The 25,349-nt window shown below is 37.5% G+C and overlaps 1 protein-coding gene across 4 annotated transcripts in view; it reads left to right on the plus strand.

Moving 5' to 3' along the window:
- The window catches only part of EXOC6B (exocyst complex component 6B), a 765,919-nt gene that overhangs the window by 442,581 nt on the left and 297,989 nt on the right, over positions 1 to 25,349 (plus strand). For all 4 annotated transcript variants that reach the window (XR_009739314.1, XM_061431936.1, XM_061431937.1 and 1 more), the window contains exons 17-18: positions 573 to 707; positions 20,326 to 20,505. Coding sequence is in view for 3 of the 4 variants with exons in the window: in XM_061431936.1 (XP_061287920.1) it covers positions 573 to 707; positions 20,326 to 20,505 (315 nt within the window). In the remaining variant the exon portion in view is untranslated. The remainder of the gene's footprint in view (positions 1 to 572; positions 708 to 20,325; positions 20,506 to 25,349) is intronic.

Genomic DNA, 25,349 nt, shown 5'->3' on the forward strand with positions numbered 1-25,349 from the left:
TATTAATATTTTACAGGTAAATAAATAGGCTTAGAGAAGTCAAGAAACTTTGTCAGTATCAATAATTTGTAAGTAGTTGCTCCCTGGTTTCTCTGATTCCTGTGCTCATATTTTTTTCTTTCATAGAAACTGATGTAGTTTATTTATATATTGCAACTGTTCCAAAATTCCTATGTTCACTGTGCCTTATTTTGAAACTTACTGTCCTTTACTGTCTTATTCTTTTAATAGGAGTTTATTTTATTCATTTGGCAATTATTTATTTCCAGGTTGTATGCTAAATACTATCAGTTTTTTATCTTAGCCTAGTCTTTATTTTGAACCAAAGATATGAGTTTAAAATAGTGACATTTACTCCTATAGTTGGGGGAAATGCTAGATTTTTTGGGAAGTCAGGGAAATCTTCATAGAGGAAGTGATACCTATCCTGTGCTTTCACTTTAACATTTACAGAATACAGATGGCCTCTGCCATTATGCCTTTTGTTTTTCTTATACCAGTAGATTCATAATGAGCCATGCATCCAAGGTTAAATAGTCAAATGACCCTTACATGTTCTTGTTATTTTCTAGCTTGTCCAGATTATTATCAATACAACACACTTGGAGAAATCCTGTAAGTACTTGGAAGAATTTATCACCAATATCACTAATGTCCTTCCAGAGACAGTCCACACTACCAAGCTGTATGGCACCACGACTTTTAAGGTGAGAAAGTCCTGCAGTACTATAGAAGTGCTTCTGGTGTGCTGGGGCTTTATACCTAACCTTGCTTTGTTTCTCTCATAAGTCATACATGGTCTTGAGAATAAGTCCTTATTATTTCCTTAGGAAAACAAATACCAATGCCTGTTTTGGGGTGTTTAAACTAAAAAGGGTCTATGGTTGTATTCACTGAATCTTCCTTATATTTCATACGTAAAAATGACTGTTTTCCTCTATTGACTGCCTGGCATTCAAGAAGTCTTAAGTTTGGTCTAGAAAATGGTGGTTATAGCTGAAATCAACAGCAATTAAAATTTAAATTTAGCCACCTTCTCTTCTCTGTGTCCTATTTCTAGTCTTTTTTTTTTTTTTTTTTAACCTTACTAGAACATGTATGTTTTAGGATTCTGTTGTTATTATTTGATGATTTCAGTTTTCGAGCAAATATATGTTTTGAAATCCAGAAGTTGATATGAATTAGATATAAAATTATAGAATTGAAATTTTTTTTATCTATATCTCTTTATTGGTACCTTCCCTTGAGAATAGATTTAAGAGTACAAATCAAATTTGATTCATGTTGCTTATTATATTTTATGAGATATAAAAATTGTTGGTATGATCTACTTTTTTCTGTTCTAAGAAAAAAGATGTGAAAGAACCTGCCCAAAGCAGTCTTGAGAGAGAAGAACAAAGCTAGAAGCATTACACGATCTGATTTCAAAATGTATTATAAAGCTATAGTAATCAGAACGGTATGGTATTGACATAAAAACAGAGATATAGATCAGTGGAACAGATTGCAGAGCCCAGAAATAAACATGCATATATGGTCAATTAATTTATGACAAAATGGCCAAGAATGTATAATGAGGAAAGGATGGCCTTTTCAAAAAAGTAAATCAAAACCACAATGTGATAATGCATCACACATGTTAGAATAGCTATCAGTAAAAATACAAGAGATGATAAATACTGGTGAGGATATATAAAGGGAACACTTGTACACTGTTGGTAGGAATGTAAATTGGTATAGCCATTATGGAAAACAGTATGGAGGTTCCTCAAAAAATTACAAATAGAGCTTGTAATTTCTTGAAGAATCATATGATCTGGCAATTCTGCTTCTGGGTGTGTATTCAAAGAAATTGGAAAATTGTATTTCAGAGTTATATATAGTTCCATGTTCATCGCAGGAATAATCACAATAGCTATGACATGGAAACAGTCTTCAAATAAGTGGATAAAGAAATGTTTTATATATATATATATATATATATATACACACACAAACATATATTCTCCATATATGTATTGATATTGATATGTGTATATATATGAATATTATTCAGTTATGAAAAATAAGAACATCCTACCATTTGTGATAATGTAGATGGACCTAGAGGGCATTATGCTAAGGAAAATAAGCCACACCAAGAAGGACAATTACTGCCTTTATATGAAGAATATTTTTAAAAAATTAGTAGAAAAGTGGTTGCTAGGTACTAGAAGAGTGGGTTAGGCAATAGAGAGAAGTTGGTAAGGAGGAACAGACTTTCAGCTTTAAGAGGAAAAAGAGTTAAGGATCTAATGTAAAGCATGATTCCCATAGTTGATAGTACTGTATTGTTGCTAAGAAAATAGAACTTAAATGTTCTTATAGAATAAAAAGTAATATGTGAGGTGATGAGTATGTTAAATAACTAGATGATGGAAAAGAAATACTCTCACAATATATATGCGTGTTAGATCACCACAATGTATGGTTTTAAATATCTTATGATTTTGTTTTCAGTGAAGCTGAAAAAAAGGAAAAAATGGGATGTGTAACAACTGGTGTATTCTTTCTCTATGTTTATCATTACATTGACTGCTAGATGAATTACACATTTATGATGTGACCTTGGGTTATTTCAAATTATCTATAAAATTACTTACAATAGAATTCATTATACATGATTTATATTTGTAGCTTGTAAACTTTTCAATAATGTCTCATTGTATTAATATTGACTCTCTTTTAGTGATGGATACTGAGCGACTTCACTTTCACTTTTCACTTTCATGCATTGGAGAAGGAAATGGCAACCCACTCCAGTGTTCTTGCCTGGAGAATCCCAGGGACGGGGGAGCCTGGTGGGCTGCCTGCCGTCTATGGGGTCGCACAGAGTCGGACACGACTGAAGTGACTTAGCAGCAGCAGCAGCAGACTTACTTTATAAAGAGGCCCCAAGTATTAATATGAAAATATGACAAGAGATTTAAGAGTTTTAGGATGACTTTCCTTAGGTAATTTAATAGGACTTATAAATATTCTTAAATATTATCATTATTATGGAACATGGGCAATAATTTTATCAAAAAGTATTTCTACATGATTTCTACATGTGGAATCTAAAATTTCTTCTTGAAAGAAAACGAGGTAGGGACTTACAGTTGAGTGTTGAATAGAAAATAGGAGAGAGAATGTGATGTGCATTTATAGTTGTTTACCCTATGTATGTAATATAATTACATACATATGTATGTACGAATATGTAATATGTACTACTATTCTTCCTCTAATCCATTTCAATTTTCTTATTTCAAGGGCTTTTCAAATTATGGTTAGAAATCCTCCCAGAGGATGACTTGTGTATTTTGTTGTTGTTCCAGCATTAAAATTGCTGAGGGAAAATTAAAGGCAGACAGGAAGGCATAGAGGTTGAGCATCCAGTTAAATACTTAGTAAAGGAGAAGTTCTGGAGACCACTAAAGGTCATGTTGACAGTGCTTATTGGAAACACTGATTGCTTAAAACACATTGAAAGTTTATTTTTACCAGGACTGTTTCAAAGCAGCTAACCCAGAACTCAGTATAAACATGGCAATTATAAGAGCTTCATATTGTGTATTTTCCTAAGCTACTGTTTCCAGAAAACTTCTCCTAGCAGATGGAAACCTTAATGCTGAAAATGGGGCAAAAATAATCAGAAGGTCTTCAAGGTATTTTCTTGCAGAGTTCCTTCTTGTTTTTACCATATGTGACCTAATCAAGCTGATATTCTTAGCTTTCCTTGTTTATAAGAATTCCCTCACTCACTGACAATATAAAATGAAGGTATTTTACACCACAAATATTGCCTGTGTACCTACTATTAAATAAGGTAGATTTTGGGGTAGAAGAAGAGAAAATACTTAGTCCTTTAATTTAGAGTTTATAATCCATAGGGAAGACAGTCACTGTAAATTTTGTAAAGAACTGTGCAAAAAAAAAAAAATGCTATAATAATACAATAAATACATTAAACTTCTCCATTTTCTTAAAGTTTTTATAAAGCATTGGTTACATACCAGGCAATAAACCAGTGTCCTGGCTTGACATAGCTTGTATTCTAGTGGTGATAGATGGCACACAAACAAAAAATTTAATATAATGTCAGGTAGTGTTAAGAACTAGGAAGACAAAGAAATGATCTGAATGAAATCAGAAATTGAATCACTTGGATTTCTAATAGATAAGCATTCTAGTCGGAGCTAGGGCTTGCTAGGTGGCTCTAGTGGTAAAGAACCCACCTGCCAATGCAGGACATGTAGGAGATGTGGGTTGGGAAGATCTCCTGGAGGAGAGCATGGCAACCCACTCTGTCCAATAGTATCCCATGGACAGAGGAGCCTGACAGGCTGCAGTCCATACTGTCTCAAAGACTCGGACAAGACTGGAGTGACATAGCATGCACTCATGCATGCACGTCAGAAGTTACAGTATAGTTCAGTTAAGTTCAGTCACTCAGTCGTATCTGACTCTTCGCGACCCCAAGAATCACAGCACGCCAGGCCTCCCTGTCCATCACCAACTCCTGGAGTTCACTCAGACTCACGTCCATCGAGTCAGTGATGCCATCCAGCCATCTCATCCTCTGTCGTCCCCTTCTTCTCCTGCCCCCAATCCCTCCCAGCGTCAGAGTCTTTTCCAATGAGTCAACTCTTCGCATGAGGTGGCCAAAGTACTGGAGTTTCAGCTTCAGCATCATTCCCTCAGAAGGAATCCCAGGGCTGATCTCCTTCAGAATGGACTGGTTGGATCTCCTTGCAATCCAAGGGACTCTCAAGAGTCTTCTCCAACACAACAGTTCAAAAGCATCAATTCTTCGGCGCTCAGCCTTCTTCACAGTCCAGCTCTCACCATACATGACCACAGGAAAAACCATAGCCTTGACTAGATGAACCTTTGTTGGCAAAGTAATGTCTCTGCTTTTGAATATGCTATCTAGTTTGGTCATAACTTTCCTTCCAAGGAGTAAGCATCTTTTAATTTCATGGCTGCAGTCACTATCTGCAGTGATTTTGGAGCCCAAAAAAGTAAAGTCTGACACTGTTTCCACTGTTTCCCCATCTATTTCCCATGAAGTGATGGGACCAGATGCCATGATCTTCGTTTTCTGAATGTTGAGTTTTAAGCCAATTTTTTCACTCTCCACTTTCACTTTCATCAAGAGGCTTTTTAGTTCCTCTTTACTTTCTGCCATAAGGGTGGTGTCATCTGCATATGTGATGTTATTCATATTTCTCCTGGCAATCTTAATTCCAGCTTGTGTTTCTTCCAGTCCAGTGTTTCTCATGATGTACTCTGCATATAAGTTAAACAAGCAGGATGATAATACACAGCCTTGACGTACTCCTTTTCCTATTTGGAACCAGTCTGTTGTTCCATGTCCAGTTCTAACTGTTGCTTCCTGACCTGCATACAGATTTCTCAAGAGGCAGGTCAGGTGGTCTGGCATTCCCATCTCTTGCAGAATTTTCCACAGTTTATTGTGATCCACACAGTCAAAGGCTTTGGCATAGTCAGTAAAGCAGAAATAGATGTTTTTATGGAACTCTCTTGCTTTTTCGATGACCCAGCGGATGTTGGCAATTTGATCTCTGATTCCTCTGCCTTTTCTAAAACCAGCTTGAACATCAGGAAGTTCACGGTTCACATATTGCTGAAGCCTGGCTTGGAGAATTTTGAGCATTACTTTACTAGCATGTGAGATGAGTGCAATTGTGCGGTAGTTTGAGCATTCTTTAGCATTGCCTTTCTTTGGGATTGGAATGAAAACTGACCTTTTCCAGTCCTGTGGCCACTGCTGAGTTTTCCAAATTTGCTGGCATAGTGAGTGCAGCACTTTCACAGCATCGTCTTTCAGGATTTGAAATAGCTCAACTGGAATTCCATCACCTCCGCTAGCTTTGTTCGTAGTGATGCTTTCTAAGGCCCACTTGACTTCACATTCCAGGATGTCTGGCTCTAGATGAGTTATCATATCGTGATTATCTGGGTCGTGAAGATCTTTTTGTACAGTTCTTCTGTGTATTCTTGCCACCTCTTCTTAATATCTTCTGCTTCTGTTAGGTCCCTACCATTTCTGTCCTTTATTGAGCCCATCTTTGCATGAAATGTCCATTGGTATCTCTAATTTTCTTGAAGAGATCTCTAGTCTTTCCCATTCTGTTGTTTTCCTCTATTTCTTTGCATTGATCGCTAGGGAAGGCTTTCTTATCTCTCCTTGCTATTCTTTGGAACTCTGCATTCAGATGCTTATATCTTTACTTTTCTCCTTTGCTTTTTGCTTCTTTTCTTTTCACAGCTATTTGTAAGGCCTTCCCAGACAGCCATTGCTTTTTTGCATTTCTTTTCTATGGAGATGGTCTTGATTCGTATCTCCTGTACAGTGTCACGAACCTCATTCCATAATTCATCAGGCACTCTATCTATCAGATCTAGTCCCTTAAATCTATTTCTCACTTCCACTGTATAATCATAAGGGATTTGATTTAGGTCATACCTGAATGGTCTAGTGGTTTTCCCTACTTTCTTCAATCTAAGTCTGAAGTTGGCAATAAGGAGTTCATAGTCTGAGCCACAGTCAGTTCTTGGTCTTGTTTTTGTTGACTGCAATGAGTTTCTCCATCTTTGGCTGCAAAAAATATAATCAATCTGATTTCAGTGTTGACCATCTGGTGATGTCCATGTGTAGAGTCTTCTCTTGTGTGTTGGAAGGGGGTGTTTGCTATGACCAGTGCATTCTCTTGGCAAAACTCTATTAATCTTTGCCCTGCTTCATTCCGTATTCCAAGGCCAAATTTGCCTGCTACTCCAGGTGTTTCTTGACTTCTTACTTTTGCATTCCAGTCCCCTATAATGAAAAGAATAACTTTTTTGGGTGTTAGTTCTAAAAGGTCTTGTAGGTCTTCATAGAACCGTTCAACTTCAGCTTCTTCAGTGTTACTGGTTGGGCCATAGACTTGAATTACTGTGATATTGAATGGTTTGCCTTGGAAACGAACAGAGATCATTCTGTCATTTTTGAGATTACATCCAAGTACTGCATTTCAGACTCTTTTGTTGACCATGATGGCTACTCCGTTTCTTCTGAGGGGTTCCTGCCCGCAGTAGTAGATATAATGGTCATCTGAGTTAAATTCACCCATTCCAGTCCATTTTAGTTCACTGATTCCTAGAATGTCGACATTCACTCTTGCCATCTCTTGTTTGACCACTTCCAATTTGCCTTGATTCATGGACCTGACATTCCAGGTTCCTATGCAATATTGCTCTTTACAGCATCGGACCTTGCTTCTATCATCAGTCACATCCACAGCTGGGTATTGTTTTTGCTTTGGCTCCATCCCTTCATTCTTTCTGGAGTTATTTCTCCACCCATCTCCAGTAGCATATTGGGCCCCTATTGACCTGGGGAGTTCCTCTTTCAGTATCCTATCATTTTGCCTTTTCATACTGTTTATGGCATTCTCAAGGCAAGAATACTGAAGTGGTTTGCCATTCCCTTCTCCAGTGGACCGCATTCTGTCAGACCTCTCCACCATGACCCGCCCGTCTTGGGTTACCCATAGTAGAAGGTATTATGTAGTCAAGGTGATCAGTATGCAGAGGGGTCAGTCTGGCAATGCTGTATGTATCATTTGTGGTAGGAATGGTAAGAGACAGGATTTCGAATCATATGATTTCTGGATTTTAGGCCACAGTAAGGAGAAGGCGATGGCACCCCACTCCAGTACTCTTGCCTGGAAAATCCCACGGACGGAGGAGCCTGGTGGGCTGCAGTCCATGGGGTCGCTAAGAGTCGGACACGACTGAGCGACTTCCCTTTCACTTTTCACTTTCATGCATTGGAGGAGGAAATGGCAATCCACTCCAGTGTTCTTGCCTGGAGAATCCCAGGGATGGGGGAGCTGGTGGGCTGCCGTCTATGGGGTCACACAGAGTCGGACATGACTGAGGTGACTTAGCAGCAGCAGCAAGTATTTTTTATTTTATTTGAAATGAAATGTGAGGCCATAAGAAGACTGGAAATGGTGGTGATAACCTGATTTTATAATGGGTAACACTGGTGGCAATATGGAAAATATATGATAGGTCAAGAAGAGTGGAAGAAGGCGCCCAGTCGGAAGGTCATTACAATAGTCTAGGTAAGAGAGACTGATCATCTGGACTATAGTGGCAGGGATAGAAGTGTAAAGAAATATTTTTGAAGGTAGAGATGGCAAGTTTTACTGCTAGATTGGGTATGAGGTTATAAGAGAAAGCATGGAGTCAAAAATTATTCTAAGATATTTAAGCTAAGCAAACTAGATGAGTAGTGATGCTATTACCTAAGATAGGGAACAGTGAGAAAATAACAGGTTTGGGGAGTGGCAGTAGAATCAAGATTTCCATTTTTAATATATTATGTTTGAAGTGTTTAGTAGTCATTTATCATAGAGATATTAATTTGACAGGATAAAGTCATGCTGCTAAGTCACTTCAGTCATGTCCGACTCTGTGCGACCCCATAGACGGCAGCCCACCAGGCTCCCCGGTCCCTAGGATTCTCCAGGCAAGAACACTGGAGTGGGTTGCCATTTCCTTCTCCAATGCGTGAAAGTGAAAAGTGAAGGTGAAGTCGCTCAGTCATGTCCGACTCTTCGCAACCCCATGGATTGCAGCCCACCAGGCTCCTCCGTCCATGGGATTTTCCAAGCAAGAGTACTGGAGTGGGGTGCCATTTCCTTCATAGTTGTACATAAAACTTTAAAACTTATATATATATAAAGATGGTATTTAATACCATGGAGCTGGCTTTCTGCTGGGAATTGAATATAGATAGAGAAAAGCTGAAGAACAGGGAAGCCTGCAGTCCACAGGGTTGCAAAGAGTCAGACTCTTGCTAAGTCAGACTTAGCAACTGAATAGCAACAACCAAAGAAAAACTATGAGGTTTGAGCTCTAAGGAAAATCAACTTTAACAGATCTAGAAGAGGTGAATGGTACTTATCCCAGGTATGAAACTTTCAAGGAGGACTTACCAGAAAAGGCTTAGTAGGAGGTGTCCAACAGGAGTATCTTTGGACCTGCAGAATGTATCCAGAGAAAGGATGAGGAAGGGATAAGAGACATTTTTAGGTGAGGCAACCTCATGTACAAAAATGAAATAATGAAATAAAATTGTACATGTTCCATGTCAAATAAGGGTAGCAATGACTTATAGAAGTAGGTAAATGTCAATATGTGAAGCACTGTGCTTTATAATGATAGATAATTTGGATTTCATCCTAATAAAATCTTTGAGAGACTTTAAGCAAGGGTATGTCACAATTTAAAAAATAATTGTTTATTTTGCTTAATTAGAAGGAAGGAAAAGGACACTTCCCTGGTGGTCCGATTGTTAGGAGTCCTCCTTGCAGTGCAGGGAATGCGAATTCAATCCCTGGTTGGGGAACTAGAGTCCCTATGCCTCGGAGCAACTAAGCTAACTCCATGCACCACAACTAAGACCTGAGTCAGCCAAATAAACAAATAAATGTTAAAAAAAAAAAGGAAGGAAGGAAAGAAGGAGACAGGAAGGAAGTATTGAAAAAAGGATAAAGAGCAGAAAGGAAAGGAGAACAGAAGGAAAAAGCAAGGAATAAATAAATCACAGTTACTTGAAATTCATAATCAGAAGAAATGAAATATATCTCCAGCATATGTTGTATAACTCTATGCTAATAAATTTGAAGATCTATTAGAAAATGTGTGATTAATAAATGATACAAGAAAATACAGAAGATCGGCATAACTATGAAAGAAATGAAAATATTGTTAAGTATTTCTTGAAAAGATGGAGTCGCATGATTTTATAAGGGAATTCATTTATGCTTTCATGAAACAGATAACGTCTGTATAATTTAAAATACTCTAGACTATAGAGAAAAAAGGAAAATATGTCAGTTAATTTTTGTGAAGTCAACTTAGCAATGATTCAAAAACTAGAGAAACCACAAAAAGCCCTGAACAATTAAAGACAAATATTATGTGAAAATCATAAATAATAAAATATCAAACAAAATCTGGAAGTGCATAGAAAATAGGGATAAATAGGTTATGAATGCAATGATGATTAGTACTAGAAAATTATATAAAATTATTCACTACTGTAATAGATCAACTGAGAAAAAAGGCATGAGTATTTAAAAAGGTATTTATTAATATATAAGACAGATTTTATTCTCTTGGGCTCCAGAATCACTGCAGATGGTGACTGCAGCCATGAAATTAAAAGACCCTTGCTCCTTAGAAGAAAAGTTATGACAAATCTAGCCAGCATATTAAAAAGCAGAGAAATCACTTTGCCAACAAAGATCCATACAGTCAAAACTATAGTTTTTCCAGCAGTCAAGTACAGATGTGAGAGTTGGATCATAAAGAAGGCTTAGTGCCAAAGAATTGATCCTTTCCAATTATGGTGCCGAAGAATACTTTTGAGAGTCCCTTGTATTCCAGGAGATCAAACCTGTCAATCCTAAAAGAAATTAACTCTGAGTATTTGTTGGATGGACTCATGCTGAAGCTGAAGCTCCAGAACTTTGGCTGCCTGATGTGAAAAGCCAACTCATTGGAAAAGACTCTGATGCTAAGAAAGAATGAAGGGTAAAGGAGAAGGGGTGACAGAGGATGAGATGGTTAGATTGCAATGACCAACTCAGTGGACTTGAATTTGACCAAACACTGAGACATAGTGAGGGACAGAGGAACCTGGTGCACTGCAGTCCATGCGGCTGCCAGGGGTCAGACACGACTTAGCAACTGAGCAACAATACCAGCTTATGTAAGACCACATCTCTTCCTGGTAAAGTCTCTTAGTAAACCCCTCTATCAGCAATTGACAGATTATTAGCAGAAAATTAGTAAGGCTGGGGTTTAACTGAATGGTGCTATCGATCAGCTGGATCAAATTGACATTTGTAGAATATTTCATCTAATAACAACATAATACATATTCTTCTCAAAAGTCATAAGAACGTTCACCAACACAGATTATGTTCTGGGTATTAAAACACATCTTAAAAATTTTAAAGAATAAAAATCATATGAAACTTGCTCTCAGGCCAAATGGTATTAAACTCTAGAAATAAATAATAGAAAGATAGATAGAAAATCCTCAAATATTTGGAGATGAACCTACACACTTTAGAAAAACACGAGTCCAAAAAATTTTTTTTCAAGAGAGATTAAGAAAGACTTCAAATTATATTATATGACCCCCATGAACTGTAGCCCGTTCCTCTGTCCAAGCAATTCTCCAGGCAGCTAAACTGGAGTGGGTAGCCATTCCCTTCTCCAGGGGATCTTCCCAACCCAGCAATCGAAACCCAGGTCTCCTACATTGCAGGTGGACTCTTTACCATCTGAGCCACCAAGGAAGCCTAAAATAAAGTGTAACTTATTAAAATTTGTGGCATCAGTGAAAGCACTGCTGATAGAGAAATTTACAGCATTAATCACATAAATCAGAAAATAAGAAATTTCAAAGTCAATAATCTAAGATTCTGCTTTAGGAAACTAGGGAAGGAAGAACTAATTAAATCTGAAATAGCCAGAAGAAAAGAAAGTTAGAATAGAAATCATTGAAAACAGAAAGGCAGGGGGAAGGAGGGTTCGGGATGGGGAATGCGTGTGTGCCTGTGGTCGATTCATTTTAATGTAGGGCAAAACCAATACAATATTGTAAGTTAAATAATAAAAAAAAAAAAAAAAGAAAACAGAAAGGCAAAGGAGAAAACCAATGAAATCAAATACAGATTTTTAGAAGCATCAATAAAATTGATAAACTTTGAGTTAGGCTGACCAATAATAAAAGAGAGAAGACACAAGTTATTAATATCATAAATAAAAAAGGGGCCATCACTAGTGATTCAGTGGATTAAAAGATTAACAAGGGCATATTATGAACAACTCTGTACCCACAAATTGATAGTCTACATAAATTGAACAAATTATTTCAAAGACACAATTTACCAAAACTCAAAAAATGATACTCTAAGTACCCTTATATCTATTGAAGAAATTGAATCAATAATTAATAGCTTTTCAAAATAGAATTAATATGTTACCAATATCCAGACTATCCAAAGTGACCTGCAAATTCAATGCAATCCTTATCAAAATGATTATTTTTAATAGTATGATATTTTTATAGAAACTTAAAAATCAATATTAAAATCTGTATGAAAGTTCAACAAACTCTGGAAATTCAAAACAATCATGAGGAAGAACAAAGCTGGAAGAATCACACTTCATGATTTCAAATTATATTATAAAGCTATTGTAATCTAAACAATACGGTATTGGTATAAAAGCAAACATATTTATCAATTAAACAGATGGGATCGCCAATACATATATCACTTGTATATATCTCCAATACATATATGGGATCTCCCATACATATATGGTCAAGTGATTTATGACAAAAGGGCCAAGAAATACAATGAGGAAAGGATAGTGTCTTCAATAAGTGGTTTTGGTAAAACTGGATAGCCATATGCAGAAAGAATGAAACTGGATCTCTATCTTATATCATAGGCACAGATTGACACAAAATGGATTATAAACTTGAATGTAAGACTGAATCCATAACACTCCTAGAAGAAAACTTAATGTGTAACTTCTTTGACATTGATCTAGGAAGTGATTTTTTGGAACTTACAACAAAAGGAAAGGCAATAAAATACAAAATAAACAAGTGGGACTTCTGTGTGAAGTTATTTACAAAACAGGAACTAGAGCCACAGACATTGAAAATAAATTTATGATACCAAAGGGGAAAGGGGATGGGGGAGCTATAAATTAGGAGTTTGGGACTAGTAGATACAAACTGCAATATATAAAATAAATAAATAACAAGGTCTTACTGCATAGCACAGGAAACTGTATTCAGTATCTTGTAATAAAACATGTGGAAAGGAATATATATATGTGTGAGTTTGTGTAAACACACACACACACACACATACTTGGCTGAATCACTTTACATAAGAAACTAATATAACACTGTAAATCAACTTTCTTTTTATTAAAGAAAAAAGCATAGATGACAAATGCTGCAAAGGATTTGGAGAAGAGGGAACCCTTGTATACTGTTGGTGGGAATGTAAGCTGATACAGCCACTGTGGAAAACAATATGGAAGTTTCTCAAAAAATTAAAAACAGAGTTACTGTATGATCCAGCAAGTCTACTTCTTGGTATCTTTTCAAAGGAATCAAAATCATTATCTTGAAGAGTTATGTATACTCTCAAGTTCATTATTACATTAATTAAAATAGTGAAGATTGGAAACAACCTAAGTGTCTAATGGATGAATGGCTAAATTACACACACACACACACGTGCACACACACCATACATACAATGGAATATTATTCAGCTATAAAATAGAAGGAAGGAAGTACTGCAAAAACATGGATGAACCTGGAAGGTATTATGCTAAGTGAAATAGATAAGGAAGAACAAAAACTTCATGGTGTCATTTATATGTAGAATCTGAAAAGAAGTTGAACTCATAGAAATAGAGAATAGAAAAATTATTGCCAGGACTGTTGGATGACAGAAGTAGAGGCTGATAAAAGAATATAAACTTTCAACTGTAAGATGAATAGTTTGAGCACCTAGTGTATAACAATGTGACTGTAGTTGATTGCACTGTATTATACTAATGGTGATTACTAAGAGAATAGGGACTTCCCAGATGGTGCTGCTGCTGCTGCTGCTAAGTCGTTTCAGTCGTGTCCGACTCTGTGCGACCCCATAGACGGCAGCCCACCAGGCCCCGCAGTCCCTGGGGTTCTCTAGGCAAGAACACTGGAGTGGGTTGCCATTTCCTCCTCCAATGCATGAAAGTGAAAAGTGAAAGTGAAGTCGCTCAGTCGTGTCCGACTCTTCGCAACTGCATGGACTGCAGCCTACCAGGTTCCTCCATCCATGGGATTTTCCAGGCAAGAGTACTGGAGTGGGGTGCCATTGCCTTCTCCGCCAGATGGTGCTAGTGGTAAAGAACTCGCCTGCCAATGCAAGAGTCATGAGTCAAGAGTTAGATCCTTGGGTGGGGCATATTCCCTAGAGGAGGGCATGGCAACCCACCTCAGTATTCTTTGCCTGGAGAATCCCATGGACAGAGGAGCCTGGCGGGCTATGGTCCATAGGGTCACAAACAGTCAGACATGACTGAAGTGACTTAGCGTGTACACATGCTATGAGAGTAGAACTAAAATGTTCTTACACAAAAAAAGTAAATATGTGAGGTGATGATGTGTGTTAATTAACTTGATGTGGGGAATCTTTTTGCAGTGTGTCCGTATATTTAATCATTATGTAGTGCATTTTAAATATCTTGTAGCCTCTCAATTATATCCAAATTAAGCCAAAAAAACTCTATCTAATATTTAAGGGTGAAATTTCACCCCTTCTCTATAATATTTTCTAGGAAGCATAAGCAGAGGAAGTACTACCTAACTCATTGTAGGCATGCATGTATGCTCAGTTGCTCAGTCATGTCCCACTTTTTATGACTGTAGCCTGCCAAGCTCCTCTGTCCATGGGATTATTCTGGTAAGAATACTGGAGTAGGTTGCTGTTTCCTTCTCCAGGAGATCTTTCCGACCCAGGGATCAGACCCACATCTCCTGCAGCTCCTGCATTGGCAGGTGGATTCTTTCCCACTGAGGCGCCTGGGGAGCCCTAACTCGTTGTATGAGTTCAGTATTATCCTAATACCAACCAGACATTGTATGAGAGGAAAACTACAGAACAGTAGTTCTCATGAACATTGATGTAAAATCCTCAACAAAATATTATTAAATTGAGTCCAATAATGTATCAGAATTATACATGACAGCCAAGTGGGATTTATTCTAGTTCTTCAAGGCTTATTCAGCATCAGAAATCAAGTAATGTATTCATCACATCAATGGGCTGCATACAGAACAATTAGATTAATAGAATCATATCAATAAATGTAGAAAATGTGTTGACAGAATCCAACAGCTATTCATGATAAAACATCTCAGCTAACTTTAATAGGGGCAGGGGGGGAAATTTCCTCAACTTGACAGAGTACATCTGCATGAGTCCTATAAATAACTTCATACCTGCTGATGAGAAACTAGAAACTTTCCTGTTAAAATCATGGGAAAAGAAGGCAGGGTTGTTCTTTCATGCCAGTCTTCTTCAATGCTCAGTAAACCTTGATATCAAAGATTTACAAATTGGATGTTGCTGTTTAGTCACTGAGTCTGTCCAACTCTGTGACCCCATGGACTGTCACCCACCAGGCTCCTCTGTCCATGGATCTCCCAGGCAAGAATACTGAAATGGGTTGCCATTTCCTCCTCAGGGGATCTTCCCAAACCAGGGATCAAACCTGCGTCTCTTGCACTGGCAGGCAGGTTGTTTACTACTGAGCCACAAGGGAAGCCCCTTAAAGATTGGGAAGATAGAAATAAAGCTGATCTCAGTTACAAATGACATGATTGACAATGTAGAAACTATAAAAGGATTAACAATAACAAAAAGACTACTGGAAGTAATGAAAGGTTCAGATTATAAAAGTGATATAGAAAAGTCATTTGGTCTTTGTATCAGTAATGAATAACGCATTTGTAATTGAAAATGCAATACTATTTAGATTAGCATTGAAGTAGGATAGAAATATGCATAAATCTAACAAAAAAAAAAACAGTATCTATATGAGGAAATCTTTAAAACTCTGATACAAAGTAGTCAAAAAAGTAAGATCTAAATAATGGAGATATTTGATTTATAAGTATTCATGGATAAGTAGATTTAGTATTTTATGAATATATCAGTTGTTTTCAACTTAATATAAAGATTCAGTCCCAGTCAAAATTCCAGCAAATATCATTTTGTGGATATTGGCAAATTGTTTCTGAATTTTATATGGAAATGCAAAACACCCAGTACAGCCAACACAGTATTGACAGAGAAGAACAGTGTTCGAGAACTGACACTCCTTGACTTCAAGGTTTACTCTAAAGCTACAGTGACAAGACAATGTGATAATGGTAAAAAATAAATAAATAATTCAATCAAAGGAACAGAATAGGTAGCCCAGAAATAGACTCACACAAATATAATCAATTGATTGTTGACATGGAATAAACTCAGTTTAATGGGAAAATGAAAAGCTTTTCCATAAATGGTTTGAAACAACTTGTCATCCACATGCAAAAGAAAAAGAAAGAAATCTAAACACAGATGTTACACTTCAAAATTGAGTTAAAATTTTGAGGATTTTTCTCCTGAAATTTTTAAAAAATTTAATTGCAGGATGATTTCTTTATAAAATGTATTGTTTTCTGCTGTACAGCAATGTGAATCAGCTCTAAGTATACATCTATATCACCTTTCTCTTGAAAAAAAAATTTCAGTTTGAATTAAACTCAAGAAAATTTGAGTTAATTGACTTAAAGATTAACACAAAAGGGATCACAGACTTACAGGTAAAACACAACACAATAAAACTCCTAGAATATAATATAAAGGGAAATGTTGCTGACCTTGACTATTAAACTTTTAAGGTTCAGTTCAGTTCAGTCGCTCAGTCATGTCCAACTCTTTGTGACCCCATGAATCGCAGCACGCCAGGCCTCCCTGTCCATCACCAACTCCCGGAGTTCACTCAGACTCACGTCCATCGATGAGTTGGTGATGCCATCCAGCCATCTCATCCTCTGTTGTCCCCTTCTCCTCCTGCCCCCAGTCCCTCCCAGCATCAGGGTCTTTTCCAATTGCATGAAGTGGCCAAAGTATTGGAGTTTCAGCTTCAGCATCAGTCCTTCCAGTGAACACCCAGGACTGATCTCCTTTAGGATGGACTGGTTGGATCTCCTTGCAATCCAAGGGACTCTCAAGAGTCTTCTCCAACACAACAGTTCAAAAGCATCAATTCTTTGGTGCTCTGCTTTCTTCACAGTCCAACTCTCACATCCATACATGACCACTGGAAAAACCATAGCCTTGACTAGACAGACCTTTGTTGGCAAAGTAATGTCTCTGCTTTTGAATATGCCATCTAGGTTGGTCATAACTTTCCTTCCAAGGAGTAATTGTCTTTTAATTTCATGGCTGCAATCACCATCTGCAGTGATTTTGGAGCCCCCAAAAAATAAAGTCTGAGACTGTTTCCCCATCTATTTGCCATGAAGTGATGGGACCAGATGCCATGATCTTAGTTTTCTGAATGTTGAGCTTTAAGCCAACTTTTCATTCTCCACTGAAACTTTTAAGGTGCAACAACCAAAACATGATCCATCAAAGAGAATACTAAGTTGGACTTCATTAAAATGAAAAACTTCTGCTGTAGAAAAGATACTCTTAAGAAAATGAAAAGACAATCGTAAAATATTTGTAAAAGGCTTATCTAATAAAGGACTTATATCTAAAATATAAAAAAAACTGGTAAAACTCAACAGTAACAAAATTTAAAACTGGGTTTAATATGGGTTCACTCTAAAAATGGGCAAAAGATCTGAACAGATATCACACGAAAGCATGGAAAGGGTATTATAAATTAAAACAACAGTTAGATACCATTGTATAGTTCTTAAAATGACTAAAACCCAAAATAGTAACAACAATTTCTGGAGCAATAGCAACTTTCTCATTCATTGCTGGTGGTAATGCAAAGTTCAGTTCAGTTGCTCAGCCGTGTCTGACTCTTTGCAACCCCATGTACTGCAGCACGCCAGGCTTCCCTGTCCATCACCAACTCCCAGAGCTTGCTCAGACTCATGTCCATTGAGTTGGTGATGCCATCCAGCCATCTCATCCTCTGGTAATGCAAAATGGTAATGTTATTTGAAAGACAGTTTGTCAGTTTCTTACAAGGCTAAACAGAAATAGTCTTCCTATGCAATTGATCAATCATGTTTCTTGGTAAGGGGTGAATTGAAGTCTTAATCCACACAAAAACTTACACATGAGTGGCCACAGCAGCATTGCTAATAATTGCCTGCATTTGAAGACTACCAAGATGTCCTTCAGTAGGTGAATGAGTAGAAAAACTGTGATGCATCCTGACAATGGAATATTATTCAGTGATGAAAAGGAGTGAACTATCAAGCCACAGAAGACCTGGAGGAAAATTAACTGCACATTGCTAAGTGAATTAAGGCAATTTGAAAAGCTACATACATGATTATCAGTATAAGACACTCAAGACAGTTAAAATTTTGGAGAAAGTAAAATGATCAATTATTTCTAAGATTTGGGGGATAAGCAAGGTAGGGATAGTTAGAGCAGAGTGGATTTTTAGGGCAAGAAAACTCTTCCATATGATTCTGACTGTAATGGTGAATACATGGCATTACCGATTTGTAAGTACCCATGGAACTGTACAACATGAATAATAAAATCTGGTGCAAACTATAGACTTTATTTAATAATAAAATATTGTTATTGGTTCATCTGTCGTAACAAATGTTCCACACTCACTCATGGGTTTTTTAATTGGGGAAACAGTAGGAGGGAGACAGGGATGCAGCATCTGCGAATGCTCTGTGCTTTCTGCTCAAATTTTCTTCAAGCCAGATTTTCTAGAAAATAATGCTTATTAAAAGAAAATTTAGTAAAATGGAAATTCAAGGACAACATTAGATTATCATACAAGCAAGTAAATAAGCAAGTAATCAGAGAAATGTTCTTGAAACTGTTCATATAAGTAAACATAGTCAGTGCCTATATTAGAGTATGTAAATACCTTGAAAAATTATGCAGGTATTAAAAAGGTGAAAATGGAGAAGAGGTTATGAGTTAGCATAAAATTTGGAGGTTAGAATTTATAGGACATATTGACTGACTATGGAGGAATCAATGGAATCTAATATGTTGTTTAGATCTCTGCCTTGAACTGAAATGAACAGATGAAGAGTGGTTCAGTTTAGTCACTCAGTCGTGTCCGACTCTTTGCGACCCCATGAACCGCAGCACACCAGGCCTCCCTGTCCATCACCAACTCCCGGAGTCACCCAAACCCATGTCCATCGAGTCGGTGATACCATCCAACCATCTCATCCTCTGTTGTCCCCTTCTCCTCCTGCCCTCTATCTTTCTCAGCATCAGGGTCTTTTCCAATGAGTTAGCTCTTCGCATCATGTGGCCAAAGTACTGGAGTTTCAGCTTCAACATCAGTCCTACCAATGAACACTCAGGACTTATCTCCTTTAAGATGGACTTATTGGATCTCCTTGCAGTCAGATTATAATTATTCTAGTCCTGGACTTGGAATAATATTTAAAGTTTCTGTGAACCATAATGCAGGAAACAATCAGTTATATGTGTCTTTAACAAGAATGGGCTTGGACAGAGATAGTGAGTGAAAGGCATAGGAGGTGATGAAATCACTCAGCAAAAGTGAGAGGATTAGAGGCCAGAAAAGTAAAAGAAAAACTATGTCCTGAAAGCCAAAAAGGAACAGGGTTATAGCAGAGAATGTTTAACAGAGGATGGTCAAGTAAGATCAGCCTGAAAAATGAATATTAGATATGGTAGCCTGGCGAATTACCCTGGACCAATCCATGTTGATGGATTGTTAGCGTTTCAGTTTAGACTGCTTTGCCCTAAAAATGTTTTTCTTGGAGCCTTAGTCCCATGACACTTCTTAGCACCTTTTATATGCCACTGTACATCACAACTCTTTTAAATAGGGTTTCTCAAACTTGCTTGATTTAGGAACATTTTTTGTTATTGTTTAAGTACTTTTCAAGACTATTGTTAATTAGCCTGAAATTGTTAATTTTTGTAAATGTGTGCCCATTTTTGAAGAAACTTCATTATAAAGAATCTAGAAAGGTGGGATGGTAACTAGTGGAAACAAAGAGCATTAAATTTGGAACTTCAGGAAACCTACAATAAGGAAAGTGAAGAGACTAGCAATTTTAAGAGAGGTTGGTATTGTCACGAGAGAGGTTCTTGGAATCGCAGAAGAGAAGAGAACAGGATCCTGAGAATGAGTATGGTTTTGATAGTTTGTTTGATAGATAGTTGAGTATAGTTCAATGGATAAGAAAGTAAAAAGGATGCAGATAGCTGAGAGTAATGAAGGCAGTTTCTTATTTGGTAAATCTAAATAATAGCTTGTTTTGCAGACATAAATTGAAAAGATTCTACTGAGCTTTTGGAAAAAAGAAAAATTAATGGAGACTGTAATATTACTTGATATTCTCAATTATGTTACTTAGTTTGAGATGTTTCCAAGCAGAAATTTCTGCTTTGTTTGTAATGCAATTCTGAATGATTATTAAAATTTCATATATCATAGGATGCCAGACATGCAGCTGAAGAAGAGATTTATACCAACTTAAACCAGAAGATTGACCAGTTTCTACAGTTGGCTGACTATGACTGGATGACAGGAGATTTGGGCAGCAAGGCTAGTGACTATCTAGTGGACCTCATTGCCTTTCTACGTAGCACCTTTGCTGTATTCACGCACCTTCCTGTAAGTGACAATTGCTTGTATTTTCTCCGTCATATAGAAAAAGGATTTCTTAAAATCTAGGTTGGTGAAAGATGTTTGTTTCTGCTGTAACTAGCCAGGAAGCAATGGGTATAGAATCTCACATTATAATTATCCCTTAACAATATTTACAGACTTCTTCCATCTTATTCTAAGACTTCTTTTTTTCATTGACATTTGCATTTTGTTTATTCTGGAAATGATTCCTAATATTATGTCTGCTTATATATCCCTACTAACTTCAAGGTAATTAGTACAACACATGATGGATGCCTTGGTGGAAGTAAAATAGAAAATTAGGAGTTAGAATTTTCTATATGTATCTTTTAATTCTATAATGTTGATTTAATTTTTTTTTAATATCCTCAAATTCTCTGGTAAAATTCTCCAAGATTTTTCTATTTGTCTATCTTTTCTCTATTTTCTTAAGCATATGTATCACAGTCTTTTAAAAATTAAAGTATAATTTATTTGCAGTATTATATTAGGAACTTCCTTGGTGGTCCAGAGATTAAGATTCCTTGCTCCCAATACAGGGGGCACGAGTTTGACCCCTCACTGGGGAACTAAAGATCCCACATTTCTCACAGCATAGCCAGAAGAAAAGTTACATTATATTGGTTTCAAGTTTACAGCATAGTGTTTCAGTGTTTTTACAGACTGTAAGATAATGGCTATAATTCCATGTGCTGTATGTATATCCTTGTTGCTTATCTGTTTGATACACAGTAGTTTGTGTCTCTTAACCCCTTTCTCCTGTCTTGCCCCTCCCTCTTTCCCTCTGGTTTATTGATTCCCTATTGTTTATTGATCTCTGTTTTATTCATTTTCTCTCTAATCTTTATTATTTCCTTCCTTCTGATGACTGGACTTTGTTCATCTTTTTCTAATTTTTAAAACAGTGGTGGGTTAGGTACTTTGTTTGAGGTTTTACTTATTTCTTGAGAAAGGCCTGCACTGCTGTACACTTCCCTCTTAAATACTGCCTTCTGCATGCCATAGATTTTTGGAGTTTTGTGTTTCCATTTTCCTTTATCAGAACTGGTTTTCTGATTTCCTCTTTGATTTCTTATTCAATTAGTTGGTTTTTTAGTAAGATGTAGTTTAGTCTTCACATTTGTGCTTTTCCCATTTTTCTTCCTGTAATTGATTTCTAACTTTATACAGTTGTAATGGGGGAAGATGCCTGATATAATATCTATCTCCTTAAATTTGTTCTGACTTATTTTGTGGCCTAGCATGTGATCTGACCTGGGGAATGTTTCGTCTATACTTGAAAGGAATGTATGTTGTGGTACTTTTGGATGAAATGTCCTGTCAATAGCTTTTAACTGTTCAAGTGTGTTAGTTAAGACCACTGTTACATGATAAATTTTCTGTCTAGATGGTGTGTTCACTGATGTAAGTGAGGTGGTGTTGTTGCAGCCCTATGGGCTATAGTCTGCCAGGCTCCTCTGTCCATGAGATTTCCCAGGCAAGAATACTAGCGTGGGTTGCCATTTCCTTCTCCAGAGGATCTTCCAGACCCAGGGATCAAACTCATGTCTCCTGCATTTGCAGGCAGATTCTTTGCCACTGAGCCACAAGGGAAGCCCAAGTGAGATGTTTTTTGTTATGGTATTATTGTCAATTTCTCCCTTTGTGTCTGTAAATATTTAGGTACCCTTGGGGTGTGCATATTAATGCATATAATATCCTTGTCTTGTATCGATCCCCTTATCATGGAATAATACCCTTCTTGGTGTTTTGTTATAGCCTTTGTTTTAAAGTCTATTTCATCTGAAGCAAGTATTGTTACCTTGGGTTTCTTATTGTTTCTCTTTGCATGAAATACCATTTTCATTTCCTCACATTCTTCCTATATGTGTATTTTACTTTGAAGTGAATCTCTTAAGCAGCATGTAGAAGGGTCTTTTCTTTTCATTTAATCTGTCACCCTATATCTTTTAATTGGAGCATTTGTCCACTGATATTTAAAGCAATTATTGGTAGGTATATAGTTACTGCCATCTTGTTGCTTGTTTTCTGATTGTTCTTATAGTTCTCTGTTCATTTTTTTTTCCCTTTGTATCTTCCCTTGTGGTTTTGCTGACTTTTCTTTAGTAGTATATACCAGAGAACTCTCAGACTGTTTTGAATTTTTACAATTTGCTCTGTTTTTTTTTTTTTTTTTAACTGTTCAGATTGGGCGATTTCCTCTATTTTACCAGATCACTTACATGTTCCTCTGTATCAATTAGTTTGCTTTTCATTTTTCCTAGTGTGTTTTTAATTTCAACTATTGAATTCCTCATTTATTATTGGGTCTTTTAAAATAGTTTCTAGTTTTTTTTATTAAAATTATCACTTTGTAGATATAGTCTTTCCCCTAATTCAATTAATGTTTTTTATAACCAGTGGTTTGAATTCTTTATCAGATGAATTATTTATGTTTTATTATTTTTTCAGTTGTGTTTTCTTGTTCTTTCAATTGATAATGGTTCTTCTGCCATTACATTTTGCTTAACTTATCTATTTCTATGAGTTTAGGTGAAACAGTTACCTGTTGTGATCTTGAAGGGGTGTTCTATGTGGCAACAACCCGATGCGTGCCCTGTGCCTTTGGTGTGAGAGCTGCATTTGATGGGAAACAAGTCACAGTGATAGCTTTCCTCAGGTTGTGCTGATAGCATCAGCTTGGTAGAGAGTGGGGCTCCAGAGGGAGGAGCCAGGGTCTGTTCCGGGTGTGAAATGGGACTTGCCCTCTGCTCAGTGGGCATCAACACTCTATGGGGGTGGGGTCTGATTCCAAATTCCTGGAACAGAAGTCCTGAGCACCTGGCCTGGGCCAGCTCTGTCCCTTTAACTATGTGTTTCCCATTTTTTCCACACTGGGAGCCTTACCTGAGTGGTGGGAACTGCTGAAGTAAGTTGGGTCCTTGGGGGCTCTTGGCTTGTGTTGATTAGAGGCAGAGGCTTAAGCCCCTCTTATGTGCTGCCTGTATGGGATCCCACATTTGTTTCCCTTACTCTGCTCTGACTCAGCCACAGGTCCAAGTCCTCTTTGTCTCTCACAGCTGATCACTGCCCTCTGTCCCAGCTCCCCCTCTCTTGTCGGGAACCACATTATAGTGTTGTTGCCTATGTTGATTCTCAGTGTGTGTCAGGAGGTGAGCTATGCTTGAGTGCTACCATGAGAGATCTGGGTTGCTTGTGATGTTCTGCTTGAGTAAGCATCAACAATGACCCCATCCCCCCACCCCTCAGGCTCCCCCAAAAGACCAGATTGCTTCTGCCTCCCAAGATCGAGTTTTCTCCCTGGTCATGACCACCCCAGATTTAATACCCTGCTGAGATGTGAATAGCCATGGTGCACTGGCTCAGCTTGGGCTGAGTCACACACTGAGGTGGTTGTGGGAAACCTGGCAGCCTCTGGAGTATACCTCTTTCCACCCTGTCTTGGGGTATGAATGTGCTCCTCATGAGTGGAGTGCAGACTTCCCACTGCCCTCCTAGTAGTGCCAGTGGCCCTCAAACCAGCCAAGAAAGCTTATCTCTCCTGCATAGGACCCCAGACTTGGGCATCTAATTTATGGCTCTCACTGCTCACTCCCCTGGGCAGGTGTCCACCTGTGTATTCCCCCTTTTACTCTGAGTTACCTCCCAGGAACACATCCTTCCTGATTACTTGTGTATTTTTCTTCCAACCTTTTTCATGCTAGATGTCTTCTGTCAGTTTCCAGTGAGAATTTTTAGACTTGTAGATGTCTTTTTGGTATGTTCATGGGGGGATATGAGCTCCGTGTCCTCTTAATCCACTATCTTGATCCTGCTCCTCTGCAGTTGTTTTAAACATGTTTATTAATGCCTACGTATAATTCAGCTACATATTGGTTAGATTTGTTTCTGAGTTTTATTGTTGATGTTGCTGTTCTCAGTCATATGGTCCTATCTCGTCCTATCACTTTTTGGTATATGGTAGACATTGTTTTTAAAATATGTTTTAATAGGTGTTCCAGATAATATCTTCTGCCACCAGAATTGTTTCGTCCTTTCCCATACTAAGTAGTTAAAATGAGTGGGTGGTTTGTGGTTTGAACCTCATCACCTTAATCCAATTATGAACTGGTCTGGATTGAGCTTGGGTTGCAGTTGTATTGTACCTTTGGTTTACATTTGTTGCTAGGATGTGGTTCTTCAGAGCTTTTAATGAGAGCCTGGCACATTATTGTCTCTTCAGTACCAAGAGGACTGTGGAAATTTCCACTTTTCATATAAACTTAGCTCTTCAACTTCCTGCTTTTTACAGTCTTAAAATTTGGCTAATATCTTGAGTAGGTGTCTTCCTCAGATCAGCAATTGCTAACAGTAAAAACTGTGATTGGAGACTGTCGATATCAATTCATTAATCCCTCAAGAGCTTTCAAGTTGCCACCTGTGATTCTTATGAACACTCCCACTAGTGAGTTGTTTTTTCTGAAACATTGTGAAACTGCAGGAAAGCTTACTTTGCTTTTGAAAGGTTTTGGCTTAGACTGTTATTTTCCTCGGCTGTATAGCTTTAGAATTCAGAAAATGTCTTGAGAAAACTGGCCCTGAGATCTCTAATTTTGGCACTTCAGCCCCATGGAAGCAACAAAAATTCAATGATTCTTTTTTTTTTTTTCCTCCAGGGCAGTTGCTTTCTGCCTGGACCTAACCCAGATTTTCAGTCTGTTACTACTCCTAGGTTTGTCAAATGCCTCCAGGGACAACTTGAGATCCTCAGCTCACCTTTAACAGGTCTGCCCTCTTTGCAATTTTATTCCCTTACGTTTTCATTACTTCCTTGCCTTCTGGTTTTCTCC

The sequence above is a fragment of the Bos javanicus genome, chromosome 11, assembly GCF_032452875.1.
Source record: "Bos javanicus breed banteng chromosome 11, ARS-OSU_banteng_1.0, whole genome shotgun sequence".
Classification (NCBI taxonomy): Eukaryota; Metazoa; Chordata; class Mammalia; order Artiodactyla; family Bovidae; genus Bos; species Bos javanicus.